Genomic DNA, 23,214 nt, shown 5'->3' on the forward strand with positions numbered 1-23,214 from the left:
TGCAGAAGCCAGAAGGTTCGAATTCAGTTTGTCAGTGAGATTTAACTCACATGGACCAATTGCCTCAACAAGACACAAGATAAGCTTTTGTCAGTCAGTCTCTCTTTTGGTTTCCTGTTTGTTTTCTTTCTTTCATTATTATAATCAAACCTTTTAAGTTATATCTGATTTGTGTTCTTCGCTCCTCACATTTTGCCAGACTGCTGTCAGCAGCCCAGCTGAGTTTTCCTGAGAGGTTTATGTGCTACTTATTTTCAACGATCGCCTATCAACAAGAGAGTTGGTTTGTTTGTTTAATGTCTTAAAATTTTAAGAGGAAGAATCCATTGAGCCTTTGTGAGGAGACAGTCCTTCAGTCAGAGAAAAGTGAAGTTTAGTGGTAATCTAGTTCTACTTTACAATCACCTTCTTTTGTTCATCTTCTTTAATATTATTGCCTGGTGGATGCCACTAAAATCCACCATCTCTGCACCCACATCTTTTGTGGCAGTCACTCGGGTGTGTTTCAGGAAACACATCAACTTATATCATATCTGTTAGAAAACTAGCAGTTTGAACTTTACAATCAGCTGTTAGAGCTTAGTGTTCTCCAGAAACTGAGCTTGGTAAGTGGTAAACGATTTGTTGTTGGCTTTGAATGCAGGCTGTGTGCTGCTGCATTTGGTACAGTAAATCACATTATTTTATTAATCAGAATTGAAAACTGTTTATAGTATTTCTGGTAAACTGCACACATGGATCTTATGTGTCTGGCAAGCAATTGTTCTACAATACAACAATACGAGGTCTGTTAGAAAAGTATCCGACCTTATTATTTTTTTCAAAAACCATATGGATTTGAATCACGTGTGATTACATCAGACATGCTTGAACCCTCGTGGGCATGCGAGTGTTTTTTCACGCCTGTCGGTTACGGCATTCGCCTGTGGGCAGTCTTTGAGTGAGGAGTGGCCCACCCTCTTGTCGATTTTTTCATTGTTTAGGAATGGCTCAGAGACTGCTGCGTTGTTTGATCAAAATTTTTTTCAAAAGTGTAAGGCACAACTGAGTGGATACCATTCGATAAATTCAGCTGGTTTTCGGTAAAAATTTTAACGGCTGATGAGAGATTTTGGTCTGGTAGTGTTGCTTTAAGGATGGCCCACGGCGCCTGACGGCGATCTGCGCTTCGAGGCAGCAGCGTCTCGCCGTTTCAAGTTGAAAACTTCCACATTTCAGGCTCTGTTCATCCAGTAAGTCGTCAGAGAACAGAGAACTTTCAGAAGAAGTTGGCATGAGGAGTTTATTCGGACATTCCATTGTTAACAGACATTTTGTAATGAAAGAACGTGCGGGCATGTCGGGCCGGACCCGACCGCGGGGGGTCACGACAGGAAAAACACCTCCGTTGGAAACCTTAACGGGCAAGTTGGAACATGCCCAAGCTGTTAAACAATTTCTCAGTTACTCACTTGTTGAAAGCCATCAAAAGCCGCCTGAATTTTACAAATTTTCAACACGGAGGTGTTTTTCCTGTCGCGGCGCACACAGAATTTGCGCGCACGTCTTTCATTACAAAATGTCCTTAAACAGTGGAATGTCCGCATAAAGTCCTCATGCCGGCCTCTTCTGAATCTTCTCTGTTCTCTCACGACGTCCTGGGTGAATTAAGCCTTAAATTAGGATGTTTTCATGTCGAAACAGGCCGACGACGGCGCCTGGAAGCGCTGCGCGACGTCCCGCTCCGTGGGAAGACCTTACACCGACAGAAACACCCCATAATCTCTCATCAGCCATTAAACTTTTCACAGAAAACCAGCTAAATTTCTCGAATAGTGTCCACTCGGATATTCCTCACAGGTCCAGAAAAAATGTTGATAAAGCAACGCGCGCCGTCTCGAGCAGCGTGTGAAACAAAGGAATTCAGCCGAGAGGGCTGGACCACATCTCACTCAAGGCCTGCCCACAGGGAAATGACGTCACCGACACGCGTGAAAAAACTCACGCATGCGCACGAGGGTTCAAGCGTGATTGGTGTAATCGCACGTCATTCAAATCCATATAGTTAAAAAAAAATAAAAGTGTGGTTTTTTTTATCTAATAGACCTCGTATAATACAACGATAAAACAATTGGCAAAATAAATATTGAACACATCACCATTTTTCTCAGTAAATATATTTCAGAAGGTGCTATTGACATGAAATTTTCATCAGACGTTAATAACAACACAAGTAATCCACACATGCAAAGAAACCAAAACAAATATGCACAGAAATTTGATTTAAAGTTATGTGTAATAAAATGGAATGACGCAGGAGAAAAAGTATTGAACACGCTTACAGAAATGTATTTAATACTTCGTACAAAAGCCTTTGTTGGTAATGACGGCTTCAAGATGCCTCCTGTATGGAGAAATTAGTCACATGCATTGCTCAGATGTGATTTTGGCCCATTCTTACACACAAGCAGTCTTCAAATCTTGAAGGTTCCGTGGACCTCTTCTGTGAACTCTGATCTTTAGTTCCTTCTATAAATTTTCTATTGGATTCAAGTCAGGTGACTGGCTGGGCCATTCCACACAAGAATGAGCTGCTGTCTCAATGAGGAAAAAGTGATATAACAATTTGCATAGATTTTTAAAAGTTATTTCAACTTAATTAGAGAAGTCTTGTGCCATTAACTCAATAGAAATTGAAACAACTCTGTTGAAAAACTTTAAAAATCCATGCACATTGTTTCATCAATTGTGTAGCAGCTTTATTTTCATTCTCTGAAACCAGTTGAGAGTTTTCCTTGACTGTATGTTAGGATCAGTGCCTTGCTAAAATGTCCACCCTCATTTCATCTCTGTTATCCTGATAGATGGCAGCAGATTTTTATCAAGAATGTCTCTGTATGTTTTTTCCATTCATCATTCCTTCAATGATATGAAGTTTGCCAGTGTCATGCGCTGAAAATCGCCAGAATAATCAATAGAATACTCGATTACTAAAATAATCGATAGCTGCAGCCCTAATTTTCATATTAGAGAACTGACTAGATAGGCCCTTTTTTACTTGTGGAATATTGCTACAATTAGAATGATTCTGTGTATATCTGATGTTATATGAAGACTTGGAATCATACCATTATATCATCTTGAATTGATTACTGCAATGGACTAGTCTCTGACATACGTAACTCATAATATAAGATCTCTTCAAAAGATTCAGAATTCATCTAGTTAGAGTTTGACAAGATCAAGAAAAAATTGATGATATTTCTTCTTCCTCACTGGCTTCCTATTCATGCAAAAGTAGATTTCAACATACAGCATAGTGAATGGCTGTCCACCACATTGCCTAATTGAATGGTTAAACGTTATGTGTCGGCATTACCCCTTCATTCTCAGGATGCTGCCTTGTGCCTTGTGTTCCTAGGGTAAGAAAAATTCAGCAGACAGTCGGGCCTTTGGTGATCATTCCAGTATTATGGATATCTGCCGAAATTCAGCTGAAGTCCTTAAGTCTATGCTTAAGGTCTTGTGAACACAGAAACAGAACTTTCCCTAGAAACTCTTTTTCTTTGTAATTTCAAAATGTGTTCGATAAAGATGGCACCATTTCAAAAAATATCTGTGTCCACACAAAGTCTCTGAAAATGACTGAAAACAGTGTAGCATATATGTCAGACCTGTATGTGGCACTGTAATGCTGCCACAAAAAAATAGAAAAGACGGCATGGGGCATATGCACATAAAGCTTATGTGCTGTAAACCTACAGTCGACTCAATGCACACACATATACCATGAACCTATACTCAAGGTGTGGCTGAGGTTGTGGACGGTGGCTGCAATGCAATGTGATCGCGGTCAGCAAAGCACACACAGCTGGATGGCTTTTGTGTCCATGATGACACTGCTGACAGTTGAGGAACACCATGGCATATTGCAACCCCACACCACCACAACAAAGTCACGTGAAAATAAGGACCCAGCCCGGCTGCGTGCCACAGTGCTAGCCAACCAGACAGGCACGTCATGTGACACGCAATCGCAGTGTTCACACGGCCCATTCGTCATGTCACAGCCTGACTGTTAGCCTCACAGAAAAATCAGCGTGGCCAGCTCAATTGCCCCACAGGCTGGAGCCTTGAGTCCATCTGCAATGGACTCAAGGAAGGTGGGCGTGTCACATGTCAATCATGTATTGATTGACCAGGTCACACACGCACTGCAGTTATGCGTTTGTCAGGGGACCGTGGTTGACATGTGCAGTAATTACGTTGTGGATTGGATGACATTCTAAATCAAGCAGGGAGGGAGCTGACCACCGCCCATGGCCAGTGCCCCAGTCCTGCAGCGTGCACCGCTCCACACCACAGCCGCCGCGTCGGTGCAACGCAAAGCTGGGGAACACATATTGTCACATGTGCTCCACTCACCCATGTGGAAGGCACAGTGCTGCACGCGTGTCTTCTGGACAGGGGAATATGTGGAACCAACTCATGTGTTCATGTTATGAGAGCATCAGGTCATTCATGTAAAAATAAACGGAAGGAAAAAGTTATCCATGTCAGTTCAGGAGGAGGATAATTCTTGTGTTGTCAGCTCTTTATAACAGAAATTAAATATTAAAAAGTGCGGTTGTGTTTTTGTGTATGTGGGGGGTTTACAATCATGACCAGAAACATGATTGTCTTACCTTTAAACAATGCATTCATTGTTCTTATGAAGTTCTGTGCACTGACATTATTTTGTGTTGACACATTTACGTTGATTCATGCACAGCATAAACAATATGTGCAGCTTGTCATTGCTGCTGTGTGAGCACAATGTACGTCCTCGCACTATGTGCAGGGGGTACATCAAACGAAACCTTCGCTGCGGGATCGTTACACCTGTCCGACCATGTGTACCTCCCGACAGCGGGTGGAATTGTTCACGGTTCGCCAGTTATTTAGTTATTTATTTATTTTTTGCTGTTTTTCGGCTGGTTGCTGCTTCTTTCGCCCAACTTCGTGTTATGTGTGAAGGGGCCCTTAACAATGGTTTTCCTGGAGACTTGATCACATACATTGTTTTAGTGTGTCTCCCCAAATTGTAATGATTTGAATGTTTCTTGGAACCATGCTGCATGCATGCAGAGGAGAATTGATTGTTGATTTTGCTGACTGTCTAAGTGTGTTTGTCTGAGTGTTTACATATTTGTTGTATTTCGAGGAAAGGGGAGGATGTTTCTCTCTATTGTCATTGTCAGTGCCATGAGTGCATGCACAAACAGTGCTTCTCCTCCAACAAAAGCTTTGCAGAACAATAGGTTGGCAGACCATGGATTTAAAATACACTGTAAGCTGAAATGATCTTATCAACATTTAAAAAAAAATTCTGCCACAAAACAAACTTACTTCAGAAATATTCCAACACTTTATAAGAATTTTTGTCCATCTTTGGAGTTTTGTTTTGTTTATTTTCATGCGGTCAGGTTGGTGTTCACATCTGTGCGTCTCTTATTCCAGCATTATCTGACAGTCAGTCCAACTTCCTCCTGAATGGGAACTTTGTTGTGGCCATGTTTAAAAGGGAAATCACCTTCAAAGGAACTGTCATTGAGTACAGTGGCTCAGACACAAAAGTGGAGCGCATCAACTGCACTGACCGTATCGAGGAGGAGCTCATTCTGCAGGTATGAAGCACAAGCCCCTGCCCTTGTGTTATTAATGGCCTTAACTAATTTCTTTCATTTATTTTATTTCGTGATCTATTGGTACCAATGCCTCCAACCTTACCTCCTGGAGGTTCGCAGCCTGATTGATCTGGGCCAGACCACAAATTGCTTGAATATAAGATGATCCCTTTCTCAAGATAGGTTTTTAGTAAAATCTTGTCTAAAGACCCATATAATGGCAAATAGCATATAATGGCAAAATAATAGCTATGTAGCCCACTGATACAGTTGTAGTCAGAGATTTGCATATATTCATCAAGGGCATGGATGTCATGGTAATTTTGGGCTTTTAATGTCTTTGAACTGTACAGTATACATCATCAGTGACTTAAAAATAAGAATTGGGTGCACAAGCTTGAATTTATTTTGGATCTTCTTTAATCCACACAGGGTCAGATTTATACATACAAGCATAAATATGTATGTACATTCACTTAAATATTTTAATAAGTGGTACTAAAGGTTCTACGCTGTCTTACGAAGTGACAAGGCCAAGGCTTATTAACTCCTTATTAGTGATCATGATTGATTACAACTTGTAGTTTCTGGAAGCATGAAAAGGATGGGTTTGACAGCACTTTATGACTTTATGCAAGCCAAGATGATGACTTTATGCAAGTCATCATCTTGGCTTATATATTTTTAATTCATTTATATTTTTTGTACTTGTATTTTTTTTTTTTTTTTTTTGCATTTGAAATGGCATAAATATTAAAATGAATGAAATACCAAGTGTTCCAATACTTTTTTTTTGGCGGGGGGGAGCACCATATAAGATAAGGAAGAACATGATCGGTTAGCTGTACTTTAATTCTTCACTTATACATTTATCCCTGTTTTCGTTTCTTACTTAGACTTAGACAACTTTATTCATCCCACCAGGGGCAATTAATTTCAGCAGCCTGCATACCGGCACATCACAAAAAAAAAAAAAAAAACATGCTACATCCACATAAAATGTGCAACATACTACATCCACATACCCATACATCATCGTTTCTCCAGCTAAAATGAGCCTTTTCCTCATCAGGTTTGGCTTTTTGCTTGTCACATCATTATTTTCCACAGGTCTTGTGTGTTGGAAACCTGTACAACCCAGATGTCCGTTACTCTTTCAACATACCCATTGAGGAACACCAGGAGCAATTTGTGTGGGATCCCTCTGGCTCCTGGCTCGAGTGCAGCCGCATTTGTCAAGGTAAGAATATGGCTTGGCGTCCAATCTTCTGCACTTCTGAAATATGGTTTATTTCTTTTTAGCTTTAGTAGAAGTTGTCAAGGGTTACAATATTTTTGGGACTCCATTGTGCTGTCTTGATGTTTGTGTAAGTAGAAATTGTGTATATTTGCAGGGACAAATTTCATTACCCTATTTCAAGAAATGGAATATTGGGGCATTATTATCACTTTACTGAGGCGTTGCTAGGCCGGTAGCGTAGATTTACATCGACGCTACCTGGCTATACCCACCCGCAGTAGCGAATGAGTATCGGCATACCCGCCCGCTGTGCGTAAACAAATGACGTCATAGCACGCGCAGCCCAACTGTCCGCAGAGGAAAAGATGAAAAGGTGAGAAGTGTGTGTTGGTCCCAGTATGGATATTCCGGATGATTTTCTCATGGATAGTACGACAATTAACAGAAGCTAAAGCAGCCAGCTTGATGAGGGCGCATTGTCGAATTTGGAGAGCAGTGCGCCCAGCCGACACAACAAAAGTTAAAGTGAGCCAACTCTTTATATACGTGTTTGCTGGGTGTCCTGCGTTTTGAAATGACATTAAATATTGTTAATGTGATTCTACGTGTTGTGTATCTCAGTAAGTGATAATAATGCAAACAACATGCTGTTGTCATGCGGTATGCATTTTCTGAGTCCCTCCATCCATGACGCCACATGTAATGACAGATATTCCCCCTTGTCTAACTTGGGCGAATATCTGTAATTTTGGGCAACCGGGCGTGAACATCGGGCCTCTGAAAATGCGTACCGCCTCCAAAAGCATGTTGTTGTATTATTATCTTGACTATAAGTGGAAGCCGATGTGATAGCACAAGTGCATTTAGGGTGTGTCCAACTCCAATTAGCGATTTACCCCACACATAAACTGATGCCAAAATAGAGAAAACGACATAAAGCAGTTGTTTTTAATCACTTAATTAGACCTGGGTATCGTTTTAGGCATGACATAAAGTAAATCAATCAGTGTACCTGTCATTCCCTTTTAGAGACAGGTGTGCTTGCACTTGATACATTGCTAATTAGATGGTGAATTGAGAGGTTTGCTGGCGAGGAAAGGATTCCATTGTTTTTTTTTTGTTTGTTTGGTTTTGTTTTTTATTCAGTTTAATTGTACTTAGATGTATAGTGCATACACAGTGTAAGTGCATTATAAACCTGTCTATCAAAGATGTGTTTATGTATTGGGCCATATCAACAGCAGAAAAACTCTGCGCTCAACTTATGACCTTTTTTTTTCTTGTTTTTTGTTTTTGTTTTTGGCCTATTATGCAACCACTTTCTGTTGCCTTCCAAAAACAATGCACCAGCTCTATGGCAGATCACACCTTACTTCAAGACCAACATCCATGCAGACTTACTAGCATATTTTCTTTTTATAGAACATGTGCATTTGGCATAAAATTTACAACCACATCTTTGGAAACTCACACGCATATATATATATATATATATGCTGCTTTGTGTAGAGTGTAAGCTTGAGCCCATCGTGTTTGTGAAGATTATGGCTAAACCTTCATGACAGAACTATTCACCAAATGTTTTCAGAAAATGTAAAATTTAAAGTAAAGGAACATTAGTTTGTCTTACACCTCTTATTCCAGCCAGCTTTATAAATTGGTATCCCTGAAGGTGATGGAATAAGTAATCTCATGCACACTGGTATAATTTTTTTCTCTTGTGAAATATAAACATACAGGATGAAAGGATTTGAGCATAACTATGCTGAGAAAAAAATGTGGATACATTAGCTAGTTATTTATTAATGCTGACCCCTTGGTAGAGTACACAGGTCTGTCGGTGGGACCTGCCATGTTGGGATCATTACTGCTTCAAAGTGTAGAAAAAGGCTTTCACCTTTATGGCATCTAAATTGTAAATTACTTTTGTGTTGCTTAGAGAAAAGCACTGTGACATTTTGGAAGGTTCACCGAATGACTCATTGCAATATTGTACATGACTATCAGGAACCGTCCATAATCAATTCAAGTAAGAAGATTTGTTAAGTTCATATGAAAGAACATATTACGTGAAATGCAGTTATTAGCTTAATAACCAGAATTGTTTTTCTGACTGTATTCAGAATTGATTTCATGACTGTACGTCTGGGACCATGGGTCATCTACAGAGGAACAGACAAATCATACTTGTATTGTTCACTTGATAAGACGTGTTTTTATATGGTGTGTGGTTTTATTTTTTCTTAAATACATCCATGTCCTTCTTGATATCAGGTATTTTCCCACACCTTTTACAGGACAGTGATGGTAGCTCAGTGATAAAGTTTGTGGTTGGCAATCAGAGCTTTTCCCATGGGTGGCATGCACTGTGATCCTGTGTGCACGAAACCGTCACATGTATTTTATTTTTATTAATTATTTTATTTTATTTTTTATTTATTCATTTTTTCTTCACAACAGCTGCGCACAGCTGCTCACACTGTGTTCCCACGTGCACAAAACCGTTGCAGCGGCATTGTTCACGCCTGCCTTCGTTGTTTGCTCATACGAGCTGTTCCGCCGTGAGTCTCCCTGAGTTGTACTTATTCGTGCTATGTGTGAAGGGGCCCTATGTCATGTTAAGTCATGAATTTGGTGACATTTTAACTAATATTATTAATTTTAACAGTAATTGCAATCGAGATCAGGTGCATATTTTCAAAGAGATAATTGATGTCAGAGATGGTTTTAGCTTCTGTGAGAATCTGAATTTTAATATTATACTGTAGCTACAATTTTATATGCTTACTATATGCTTATCTTATTTTTTAATCGTCTGTATTTTTATCAGTATTTTTTTCTTTTTCTGTACTTGTGTCATATAGTATGTGCAAATAAAAATGATATATATTTAGGTGCAGTTCTTCCATCCACATGTTAACCTTTTCACCTGAAGGAAAGATGCTCAGGGTCTGATGTGTTTTTCCATGAAAGACCACCATGCTTTATCTGGAGTGGATGTGCTGTCACAAGAGTGGCCAGAAGTTCCACTGCTCTAAGCTTTTTTACCCCACTGGCCCTGATTGCTTCCTTTCCAATGAGGAGCAGATCATTAATACTGGAGGCTCTCCTGGGATCAATGAGCCCCTCAATAGCAGACATCATCCCAGTCCAAGTGGATTTACTTGTGGCGTATTTCACAATGCTGGAACTTAGTTTCCCAGGGTCAAGGGTAGATATTCATCATCATCTGGAATGCACTGCTTTATGGGCTTGGCTCATGAGGTTATCTTTGAACACAGTGGGGCTTCCTCACAGTTCTTTCACGGTTCCATGCAATATGCAACAGCGCCATCTATAAGGTCTCAGCATGAGGACAAGTGGCAGGTGTTTTTGGAGAAACATCACAGGTTGTTTAATTCTGGTGCTCTGTGACTGCAACCTTGTCTTTCCATTCAGACACAGTCTGAGTTTCACACCCACAAATTTTCTTTTGTCAGTTTGGGTTCATCTAGCCATCTCTTCTATCCTCTCCTGAGGATGAGTAGTTGTATAATCTCTATCAAGTGAAAGCTTTTCGCCACGGAGCAGGTGATTCGCTACGGAGCATGTGATTAGAGACCCTGCAAGGCTTATAACAAATGTGAGTGTGGAATCCATTAGCTTAGCGGAGAAATTAGTGCAGAAAGTAGACAATGCTGATAGTGCAGTTTATGTGGCAGGGAGGGAAATTCGTCCAGTTGAGACTGTTTTCGTGGACGTGTCCAGAAAAATCATAGCGGGATATGCTTTGCAAACTTAATACCCATGGCTATATTGGATGATGTTGAAATTGAGGATGGCTTGCTGGCTGTTCCAGCAATATCAAATATTTTGTGTTTGCTACCTACAACCTGTGAGGAATGTCTCAAACCTAAACCTACATCCAGGTATCTTATATATGCTACTCTGGAACCACTCCCAAATCCAAACAGTCCAACTGTCAACCCCACAGAGGTCCTTAGTCTGGGTCTTATTAACATAAGATAACTGTCCTCAAAATCATTGTTGATTAATGATCTAATTATGGATCACCACTTAGATATGATTGGGTTATGTGAAACCTGGCTTAAACCTGCAGCTGTCCTCCCCTTAAATGAGGCCTGTTTACAACCCCTGGCAAAAATTATGGAATCACCGGCCTCGGAGGATGTTCATTCAGTTGTTTAATTTTGTAGAAAAAAAGCAGATCACAGACATGACACAAAACTAAAGTCATTTCAAATGGCAACTTTCTGGCTTTAAGAAACACTGTAAGAAATCAGGAAAAAAAAATTGTGGCAGTCAGTAACGGTTACTTTTTAGACCAAGCAGAGGGAAAAAAAATAGGGAATCACTCAATTCTGAGGAAAAAAATTATGGAATCATGAAAAACAAAAGAACGTTCCAACACATCACTAGTATTTTGTTGCACCACCTCTGGCTTTTATAACAGCTTGCAATCTCTGAGGCATGGACTTAATGAGTGACAAACAGTACTCTTCATCAATCTGGCTCCAACTTTCTCTGATTGCTGTTGCCAGATCAGCTTTGCAGGTTGGAGCCTTGTCATGGACCATTTTCTTCAACTTCCACCAAAGATTTTCAATTGGATTAAGATCCGGACTATTTGCAGGCCATGACATTGACCCTATGTGTCTTTTTGCAAGGAATGTTTTCACAGCTTTTCCTCTATGGCAAGATGCATTATCATCTTGAAAAATGATTTCATCATCCCCAAACATCCTTTCAATTGATGGGATAAGAAAAGCATCCAAAATATCAACGTAAACTTGTGCATTTATTGATGATGTAATGACAGCCATCTCCCCAGTGCCTTTACCTGACATGCAGCCCCATATCATCAATGACTGTGGAAATTTACATGTTCTCTTCAGGCAGTCATCTTTATAAATCTCATTGGAACAGCACCAAACAAAAGTTCCAGCATCATCACCTTGCCCATGCAGATTCGAGATTCATCACTGAATATGACTTTCATCCAGTCATCCACAGTCCACGATTGCTTTTCCTTAGCCCATTGTAACCTTGTTTTTTTTGTTTAGGTGTTAATGAGGGCTTTCGTTTAGCTTTTCTGTATGTAAGTCCCATTTCCTTTAGTCGTTTTCTTACAGTTCGGTCACAGACGTTGACTCCAGTTTCCTCCCATTCGTTCCTCATTTGTTTGTTGTGCATTTTCAATTTTTGAGACATATTGCTTTAAGTTTTCTGTCTTGACACTTTGATGTCTTCCTTGGTCTACCAGTATGTTTGCCTTTAACAACCTTCCCATGTTGTTTGTATTTGGTCCAGAGTTTAGACACAGCTGACTGTGAACAACCAACATCTTTTACAACATTGCGTGATGATTACCCTCTTTTAAGAGTTTGATAATCCTCTCCTTTGTTTCAATTGACATCTCTTGTGTTGGAGCCATAATTCATGTCAGTCCAATTGGTGCAACAGCTCTCCAAGGTGTGATCACTTCTTTTTAGATGCAGACTAACGAGCAGATCTGATTTGATGCAGGTGTTAGTTTTGGGGATGAAAATTTACAGGGTGATTCAATAATTTATTCCTCAGAATTGAGTGAGTCCATATTTTTTTCCCTCTGCTTGGTCTAAAAAAGTAACCGTTACTGACTGCCACAATTATTTTTCCTGATTTCGTATAGTGTTTCTTAAAGCCAGAATGTTGCCATTTGAAATGACTTTAGTTTTGTGTCATGTCTGTGATCTGCTTTTTTTCTACAAAATTAAACAACTGAATGAACATCATACGAGGCCGGTGATTCCATAATAATTGCCAGGGGTTGTGTAAATCTGGGTTTAGTTTATTAGCTGTTGGGAGTCATGAATATAATTTGTTTGAACATCTGATTCTTTGCTCTGCCCACGATGCTACATATTGCCAAGATCAGAAGAATAAAAGTCAGATGCATTTTTTTGTCACTGTATATAGGCCCACTGGCCCATACTCTGAATTCTTAGATGAATTTGGTGAGTTTATCTCTAACCTATCAACTACTGCAGATAACATTCTGATTATTGGTGACTTCAACGTTCATATAAATAAGCCTTCCAATCCCCTCAGCAAATCACACTGACAAGTGAGGAACCTTGGGGTAATTTTTGTTCCTACGTTGTCCTTTGGCCTTCACATTAGAGATATTACGAGGACTGCTTTCTTCCACCTGGGAAATATAGGGAAGATTTGTCCCATCCTGTCTATGGCTGATGCTGAGACCCTGATTCATGAATTTGTTTCTTCTAGATTGGACAACTGCAATGTTCTATTTTGTGCTTACCCCAGTCCAGCATTAGGGGTCTCCAATTGGTTCAAAATGCTGCTTCCAGACTTTTGACAGGAAGCAGAAAGTTTGACCACATTACAACCCATTTGGCATCTCTTCACTGGCTTCCTGTCCCTGTGAGTTCAGATTTTAAGGTCCTGTTACTAACCTATAAAATGATTCACAGACTTGCACTTCCCTACTTAGCTGACCTACCTAAACCCTACATACCGGCCCGGGCTCTGCATTCTCAGGGTGCAGGACTTCTTTGTGTCCTGAGGATGAATTAAAAGTCTGCGGTCACAGAGCTTTCTCTTAGTTTGCACCTGTTCTGTGAATGATCTCCCTGCATCAATAAACTCATTCTGTAAGACTTTCAAGTACAGTTGTTAAGATGCACTTAATTTCACTTTTGCATGGCTAGCATACTGGCATAGTATGTTACTATGCTTTCTACCCTTTTAAATTTATTTTATTAGTGAACAGAGCAGGCTGTAGCCTCAAGTTTTTGAAAGTCTGGGTCTTTTACTGAAACCTTGCGCTAGTGGCTGGTGATCACCTTAGTATTTCTTCTGTTTTTCTTGTTGCTTAATGCTGACAAATTATACTGTATTTGTTGTCTTTCTGCCGCCTGATTGTGTTTTTTCTCTCTCTTTGAGGTGTGGCTCCATCCAGAGATGGGAGCAGGTGTCTTCTTCTGCAGGCCTCCTGTATTGTGCACCAGCATGGATTCTCAAAATTTCCTGTATAATTTCCTGTATTGCCAGTTGTGTCTGTAGCATGGCCCAAGGAGAGGGTCACCCCTTTGATTCTGGTCTGCTTGAGGTTTCTTCCTCAAATCATCAGAGGGAGTTTTTCCTTACCACTGTCACTTGTATGCTTGCTCTAGGGGTTGGTAAGGTTAGACCTTTCTTGTGTGAAGCGCATTGAGGCAACTTTGTTGTGATTTGGCACTATATAAATGAAATAAATTAAATTAATCAAATAAATTAAATGTCTGTATTACTAGCTCAAGAACTTTTAGAAAGTCATATTTATTGTTTGTGTTCTTCTGGGAGCATGCTCACCCACTAAATCACTCTGTGATATCTTAGACTGGAAGACCATCCAAGGTGTTGTGGAAATTGCACAAAGTATCATTGGTGCTCCTCTCCATGCCATCGCTGATCTTCAGCAAACGCCACAGCTCAACTGAACTGTCAACCCCAGCTCAGGCTACTGTCCCTCTCCTCATGGAATCTGTCACAACTCTTGGACTCCACTGTTCCACCTCCCACTTATTCACAGACTACCTAGCTTACATAAAGCACAACACACCATTCTTCTTACTTTGCCTGAATTCAGTATCCCTCCGTTTTGTCCACAGTTTGTACTGCTCCTTGCACTGTGTATCTATACTAAAGATGGGTATCGATAAGATTTTATTGATATTGATACCATTATCGATTCCACTTATCGATCCGATTCCTTATCGATTCCCTTATCGATATCTCATGTGAATTTTTTGTGTACTAAAAGTAGGCTTTACAGGTTTTCTATGTCAAAGGGTCAAAGAGCTTTTTCTTTTCGTGCACCTGCTCTGTGGAACAGTCTTCCTGTGACCGTGAGGCAGTCGGAGTCCATAGACATTTTTAAGTCAAGACTTAAAGCCTATTTTTATTCTCTTTCTTATAAATAGTTTTTTTTTTATCAGTTTTATCTTTTACTTCTGTTTTTATTATTTATTTTAATTTTTTATGTTGAACTGTTCTATGTGAGGCGCCTTGAGATGGCTTTTGTTGTGATTTGGCACTTTATAAGCCGATTAAATTGAAATTGAACAACATTTTATTGAGTCTTAAAGTAAATAAATATGAAATTTATCCTTAAATCCTTAAACTTTGGACATAATAAACTCTACATGGTGGAGCCTTGATCTCTGGACATAAATAGAAATAAACAAAATCTGTAGTTTTTGTCAAAAGCTTTTCCTTTCAGACATTATTGGCATCAGTGTCTTTCCATACCTCTGAGCTGAGCTCTTGCAGCTGACTGCGCTGCACGTCAGGATGTAATTTTTAAAGAATGCAGCATGTCTCATTTTGGGAGGGAAAAAAAAATGTTTTAGTCTATTGTTTTCTTGTCTGTATTACATTTGTAAGCTGTGTCATTTTATTCAAAGTGGCAATTTGTTTTGAAGTTATTAATTCCGACCGGACTCTGTCTCAGCAGAGAGCCACTCAGTGTTTGGAGCTGTGCCAACAGAACGGAGGATGATTCTCGTTTCTTGACTGCAACAAGACAAGAGTCCCAGTTCATGACTTTAATCCACACAAAAGTGACTCATGATATTTTAACGGGCTTTGAGAGGAGTTAAGAAGCAAACTTGCCGTTTTTGAAGAGCAGCAATCAAAGAACCATGAGCCAGTGTCTCGGCGAGGAGGTGGAGTTGCAGTCCGGTCTTTGTAGTGGTGATGATGGGTGACAGCTTGTGTTGATTGTTGACAGCTGTCACCTCCAGCAAAGCCAACGCCCTCTCCTGCTGCTTGAAGCCCGCACTTCAAGCAGGGCGCCATCTTGTGGTGGTGGGCCAGCAGTACCTCCTCTTCAGCGGCCCACAAAGAAACAGGCTGATGACGCCGCCTGAGAGCGCTGTGCGACGTCTCGCACTGTGAAGGGATCCTTAAAGCGACAGTGTCACCTCAAATCTCTCATCAGCCGTTAAAATTTTCACTGAAAACCAGCTTAATTTTTTGAACCGTGTCCACTTCGATGTGTCTCACAGGTTTAGAAAAATTTTGATCAAACAAAGCGCCAGTCTCTCAGCAACTCTCAGACAAAGGAATTCTGACGACGGGCTGGACGACTCCTCCCACAAGAGTGCTCACAGGCGAATGACGTCACCGACAGGCGTGGAAAAACTCACGCATGCGCAGAAGGGTTCAAGCATGTCTGACGTAAAAACATATGAATGAAATCCATATAGTTTTTGAAAAAATAAAAAGGACCTATACTTTATGGACAGACCTTGTATGTGGGAGGGAGAATTGTAGCTGATGCATTCAATATCACAAATATATGATGCAAAAGAAAAAAAATGATGGGCGGATGTGACCACTCTCAGTGATCAAAATGACTTATCTTTTCTCTCTCACAGGGTCATTTAGGTGTTGTACAACCTTCCGATAGATCAACCTGAAATGAATTTGGTGTGTATTCATTGTCAGGCTTGAGTTGATCTTTCACCACGTATCAGATCATTAGTTCTTGAGCAGTTCTACTAAAACGTCATTAAATTAATGAGGTTTGAGGCACAGCACTAATTGTGGTTAGTGGTTAGTGGTTAGTGTTCTTTAAGATGGTCATGATTAGTAAATGTGCCAGGGTGACAAAATAATTCCAAACCTGGAAACCAGTGTGGGTTTTTTGTTTTTTATTTTATTTTTTTCTTTTTACCCTCAGAGGGCTATGGACATGGTGTTGAGACCACATCAGTGCTTTGTCCTGTTTGTTTGTTTGTTTTTTTGTGCTGTTTACATTTCTAGGTTTTTAAGGGTTAAATACATTTTAACCCATGAGAAGAGTTGCTTACTATTAAAACCTGAGATGACAGTAAACAATATTAACCTCACGCATACAGTGCTTCCATATGAACCTTTTCGCATAGTTCCCTTTTGTAGGTGTATCTCATTTCTGGTTGGAATCGCGCTCACCCGGCTACATTAGATTACCATCTGGCAAAGACCACCATGTCTAAGTGTACTGCAAGTGATTTGTTCAGTTAATTGATGCTGTACAAGCAAACAGGCCAAGCCTTGGAGCCAGTGTGCTGTCAAACACAGTGATTTTTTTCCCCCAAACAATGGATTCAAAACAGGTCTCGTCTTCTGAGAGCCACACAGAACTTTACCCACAAAAAAAAAAAAAAAGTCAATAGCTTTTTTGTTTTATTTCAGCAGCATCCAAACTCATGTCTGGGCATCTTATTGTTCTTTGTTTTAGTTTCTGATAGCTTCTTTCAAGTCACTGAGGTATAAGCTGATTTTTCCACATTTTATTTTTCTCCTCCAGTACTCATGAAGGATCGGTGTAAGCTTTTCTGCCGGGTCGCCGGGGCAACAGCGTACTATCAGCTGAAGGACCGTGTCATCGATGGCACGCCGTGTGGAACAGATACTTATGACATCTGCGTTCAAGGCCTCTGCAGGGTATCTTTCTGTTGCCTCCATTCCTTGTTTCTTAGTAACTCTTCAGTTCACATGTGTACAGACACTAAGCACACAACCTTCAACTGCCACGCCGAGCATGCTGGGCAGTTTGTCAACCCTCTCCATCTTTTAGATGGATAGTGATTTGTGAATTCTGCTATGGAAGGTGTTAGAATTTTCCTTGAAATAGTTGTTGGTCACAGTCAGAATCACCTGTATTTGTCATTTATCTCTTCTCATCATCTCTTCTATCTGTCAGCAAGCAGGCTGCGACCATGTACTCAACTCAAAGGCCAGGAATGACAAGTGTGGAGTGTGTGGCGGGGACAACTCATCATGTAAAACCTTGGCCGGGACTTTCAACGATGCTCAGTATGGTAAGGCACCCTCTTCAGGTTGCATGCTTGTAATGGGTGTGTGCAAATGTCAGTGTTACTATTCAACATGGTCACCATCACCAGCTTCAGCTGACAGGCGATATATTTGGATTGCACAAAACATTAACATGCTGTGTTCTCATCTTAGGGACTGATGTCATGTCTAGTTTAAATATAAAAATGTGATTTTCAGAAACAGTACAACCCTCAGCCAAAATTGGGAAATGCAGAAGACATATTTTCTCTAATCATAAAAATGGCCTAACCCTCTCTCACATGCTTTGATAGCAAACACAAACTTGACATCAGCTCTTTGAAATGTCCTGCACCTCATTGAGGGCCAGCTGCTGATTGCATCCAATTCTTTTTAAGTCTCTGCAGTGAAATATCATATGTGTTACGGCCCTGGGTGTGGCTTTCATCTTGTTTACTCATTTAACGTCACTGTATCTGCACTTCTTTAAGATCGAAGAACACTGATTTAGACCAGGCACGAACCCCAACCGTGAAAATGTGATCTGACCTGAAGAAATAGAATGAAGGGTGGGGCTTCATCTCTTACATCATCTCCCTTTGGACCCAGTGTCTTTGAATATATGTAAGATGTATGTATGTATTTATTTATGTGTGTGTGTGTGTGTGTGTTCAGATATGACCCAGGCTCCCTATGTGCATTCACTCTCTGCACTGTGGTCTGCTCTTTTGAACACCTGGCATGTCACACTGTTGGGTGTCGAATGACATCCAACCCACGAACCGATTACATGTCAACCAGGGTCCCCTGACCATTGCATCACTGGAGTGCATGTGTGATTGGATTTACAGACATCTGAGATTCTTGCAGGAACTGTGCTACACACACACACTCACACACACACACACACACACAAAAAATTGCATCATATTATAGATATTAAAGACTGCTCTTAACCCATTTGTGGTATTGAGCAGAGGCGCTTGACAGGGGAAGAAGATTATTACTAGCTTTAGGGTGCAGACAGGATTAGTTTGTCCAACAAACCATCCAGCTGAGCTGCAATCATGAACCAGGCAGATGTGGTGACTTGTTCCTCACAGAGGGTTCTCCAAGAAACGTGAAGAAAGGCAACACCAGTTGTGCCAGATTTAAGGAATATTTAAACAAAAACAACTTTGCTAGCATCACCACCACCACCACTGAATTCGTATGGCATTCATGCTCATTCAACCTCGAGTGTGGGGGGAGAATGGTCGAGACATTTGGTCAGGATTCGACGTGCTTGAACAATTCCTACAGCCCCTTGAATGCAGTTTGAATGGTTTGAATTGCCATAGGAATGTCTTACACATATTGTAGTTATGGCCCTTGATTAACAAACGAGACACTGCCACTTTCATGAGTTGGTGTCTGCATTCTGAAAACAACTACCGCATACCTTGAAATCAGAATGTAGCAAGCACTTGCAACAAAGCAGCATTTGCCAGCGGGGGACATTGTGCTGACGGCGAGCTCTTGTTTTACTAGTTTTGGACATCTTGTGACTTTTAATGTTCATTTATTTGAAAGCAGAGCAAACTAAATGCCAAAAGGAAAGATTTGGCTCAATCAAACAAAGTGGTTCAGTGGTTTCTTTTTCAAAAAGAAGAAAACATCATTAAAATGATTGCCTCTTCCTGCTGGGAACCAGCATCTTTGGCAATCTTGCCTTTGGGTAAGCTTTTGGTGCTTCTTCATTTTCTTCTATGTTCAGCTAATACATCTGTATTCTCTTTTTTTCCTTGTGGTCAGGAGACGCCTGTTTGAGGTAAACCCCGGCATTCCCAAAAATCCAGTACAATTTTCTCTGTGTGGTGTGTTTACTTTTCATTCCTTGGTCACTCTGTGGTGACGGAGGATTGGATCTGTGGTCAGATGCTTTAGTTTGGGGAGTTTCTGTGATGGTGGTGGTGTGTGGATATTGTGTTCTTCATGCAGCGACCGTGTTTGTGGTTTATAACTTCATGTGCTCCTGTGTTTCCACAGGCTTATCCTGTCGTTTCTCTTTGGGAACATTATACTTAAACATAAACTTAAATTTGACATAATATTTAAAAAGTAAAAAGTAGCAACTGCACAGTGGATATGATATGTTTATGTGCTGCGCTTCTGAGGAATATTGAATTTTGTTGTCAAGGACTATGAAACTTATTTTCACATCTAATTTCAAGGTAAAAATATGTAAGTATCGTACATGTTATGTTGAAAGGGAATCTTGACAGTTTTCAACCTGGACACCATTTTTAGATGTTTTTTTTCACTCCAGACAAAAAATTAATTTATATGATGCAATATTGATTTTGAACTAAGGTTTTGCATCTGTCCCTTATAAAGTGATACAAGACCGATTGGGATATATCGGCTATGATACAGTTCAGGAAGAATACTTATTTTATTATGGAACAATTCATTTTGACATGATTCAGTTCTATGTTATATGAATCAATCTGACACAGTTCTTTGTTTAATATATTTTCTATGATAAATTACTACAGCGGCATTGCTTACCTTTAGGTTTTTACCACTGTGCTGCAACACATTGACACTCCCACTGCTTGCCTTTTGTTCACCACTGGGGGCTGCACCACATACAGTAGCAGAAGTCCAGAATAAAAGAAGCCCAGAAGAAGAAGCCGGCTGTTGTTAGCATAGCATAGCAATGGCACCCAGGGAAGGCAGGAAACTGTGTTAAACATATCATTGTCAGTCTTAAGCTTTAGAAAAATATGTATGATACTTCTATATTTTGGGTTAAAACCTCAAAATGACCATTGCAACTCTTTAGTGATGCATTCACTTGTTGACTGTGTGTGGCAGATTGTAAACCAAATGTTCCATTGTTCTCAATAAGGGGGACAAATGGCTGTGAGTTCACCGCAACAGCCATTGCCATCAAAAGTTAAAAATTATCAAGTTTTTCCAGTTGCCTCAGTATCTGATACAAACCAGATGTTGTATTATGTTTAACAATGGGGAAAGACCGGGCAGTGAAAGATGAACCATTTAAGTGATATTACAGTACAATGACAGTTTTATACTGTAAATGTGAATACTGCAAAAGAAAAGTAAAGTTCAGGTTCAAAAGAAATATAAATTTATGCAATTGTAGATCATTGAGCTTGTGAAGTTTCTGAATGTGTATATGTGTGTGTGTTTTAATAATTGTAAAAATGGATACAAGGGACATGCACAACTATACAAGTGCTACCCCTGAGTGGTTCAAGGTGTTTCTTCTTTCTTTTTTAAAATGTGATATAGAGGAGGCAGCAGCAATGAAAATATTCTGAGATTGAATTTCGGAATGTTTTTGGAGTTTGTTCATGAAATATTTGTATGATTGGGGACTATATGCATCAAGTTTAAAGCATTTTTCAGACTATTTGTATGTGCTTTACTGAGTGGTTGAAAGTGCCAAATTATAGTTGCACTGAACAGATGCTGTCCAAATCTGTGTCAAATCTTACTTGCTTTGGTGTCATCTCTCCTTTTTTTAGATGAACCAGTATGTATCTCGATACCTGGGGTATAATACAATTCAGGGATGATATTTTTTATTTTGAAATTATTTAGTGTGATTTGATTTGGCATTGAATTCTTTGTTTAATGTCAACATTCATTTGCCATGATAAATTAGAATAAGCCAAAAGTGGGCATTGCTTACCTTCAAGTAGTACATACGAGGTCTGTTAGAAAAGTATCAGACCTTTTTATTTTTTTCAAAAACCTGATGGATTTGAATCACGTGTGCTTGCATGAGCCAGCCTTGAACCTTCGTGCGCATGCGTGATTTTTTTTCACCCCTGTCGGTTGCGTCATTTGCTTGTAAGCAGCCTTTGTGTGAGGATGCGTGGAGTCTCGTCATTTTTTCTTTGCAAGGAAATGGCGGAACGACTGGAGAATGACTGCATCAAATTTTGCCAGAAACTGGGCGACAGCCAGGTGGAAACCATTGGGATTATTCAGACGGCTTTCGGTGACGATCCTATGGTCATCACACAAATTAAGGAGCGGTACAACCAGTTTAAAGACGGGCTTCCTCCATTCGGAAGATTCAGACAGCTTTCAGTGGCTTTTCAGTCGTGTGACTATCCAAGAAATTGTGGACGAGCTGAGCATGTCACAACATGTCCTGTGAGACTTCAACACGGTGGCGTTTTTGCTGCGCCATCAGCTTCGTGCCAATGAATTTCACCGCCACTCTTTTCATGGCCAAATCTTCTGTCACAGTGTTATGTGCCGAAAAAGTGCTGATGTCCACCTCTTCCGCAATTTCTCGGATAGTCACACGACGGTCCCGCATCACCACAGCGTTCACTTTGGAAATGATCTGGTCATTTCAGCATGTCGATGGCTGCCCGGAGCGTGGCTCGCTCTCCACCGTTGTGCGGACGTCTTTAAACCGGTTTGTACCGCTCCTTAATCTGTGTGACGCTCATAGCATCGTCACCGAAAGCCGTCTGAATAATCCGAATGGTTTCCACCTGGCTGTTGCCCAGTTTCTGGCAAAATTTGATGCAGTTGTGCTGCTCCAGTCGTTCTGCCATTTCCTTGCAAAGAAAAAACGACAAGAGACTCCACCATCCTCACACAAAGGCTGCTTACAAGCAAATGACGCAACCGACAGGCGTGAAAAAAATCATGCATGCGCACAAAGGTTCAAGGTTAGCTCATGCAAGCACACGTGATTCAAATCCATCAGGTTTTTGAAAAAATAAAAAGGTCGGATACTTTTCTAACAGACCTCGTATTTTATAAAATTACACAGATTCTCAAGTATTATTGTTACTGTATGGCAGGAAAAAAAAAGGGAAGATGGGTATTATTTCAGAACTCCCACCTCTCTGTTATTCAAAATGGGCAGGAGACACCATGACTGCCTTAGACGTCTCCAGGTTGTGGCACAGTTGTGGCTGGGAAAAGTATTCAGTGTCACTGTCATCATAATGTATGTCCTTGCCGGTGCTAGCATTACTAGTCTCCTCAGGCTCCTCACCTGCACAGATTTCACCGTGCTGTATCACCATGTGACTTGTTGCACAACTGCTGTACTCAGTTGCTATTATACAGACCTAAACAGTCAAATTTGATCCAAGTTTCAATCCTTATTTTGAAATCTTAATCTCTGTCAAATGTTTGATGTTTAGATTTAATGGCGACCAGATCACAAGAATCACACTGGCCTTTGAAGTTTTACATCTGTTTAAAGATGTGGAAATAGCAGTTCATAAGTTTAAATGAGCAGTCGATTGGTCCATCATACATTTGGATTGATTAATGGTTCAGTGTGTTGATGTAGTCACATCTTTTACTTTAAACCTGATTTCCAGTTCATATGAAATGTTACACTCCTATAAGCCCAAAAGTGTGACGTGTACCCCAGTATAAGTACGCAAATCTTATTGCCTTCACGGTACGGGACACCAGTGTATTGCAGGTTACTTCCCCAGTCAAGTCCAGTGC

At 40.3% G+C, this 23,214-nt stretch overlaps 1 protein-coding gene across 1 annotated transcript in view; it reads left to right on the top strand.

Annotated features, from left to right (window-relative positions):
• The window catches only part of LOC117515510 (A disintegrin and metalloproteinase with thrombospondin motifs 20), a 387,004-nt gene that overhangs the window by 231,741 nt on the left and 132,049 nt on the right, over positions 1–23,214 (top strand). Inside the window, exons 17-18 of the mRNA XM_034176092.1 lie at positions 5,479–5,645; positions 6,756–6,885. Coding sequence (XP_034031983.1) covers positions 5,479–5,645; positions 6,756–6,885 — 297 coding nt within the window. The remainder of the gene's footprint in view (positions 1–5,478; positions 5,646–6,755; positions 6,886–23,214) is intronic.

This window comes from Thalassophryne amazonica, chromosome 8 (genome assembly GCF_902500255.1).
Source record: "Thalassophryne amazonica chromosome 8, fThaAma1.1, whole genome shotgun sequence".
NCBI lineage: Eukaryota > Metazoa > Chordata > Actinopteri > Batrachoidiformes > Batrachoididae > Thalassophryne > Thalassophryne amazonica.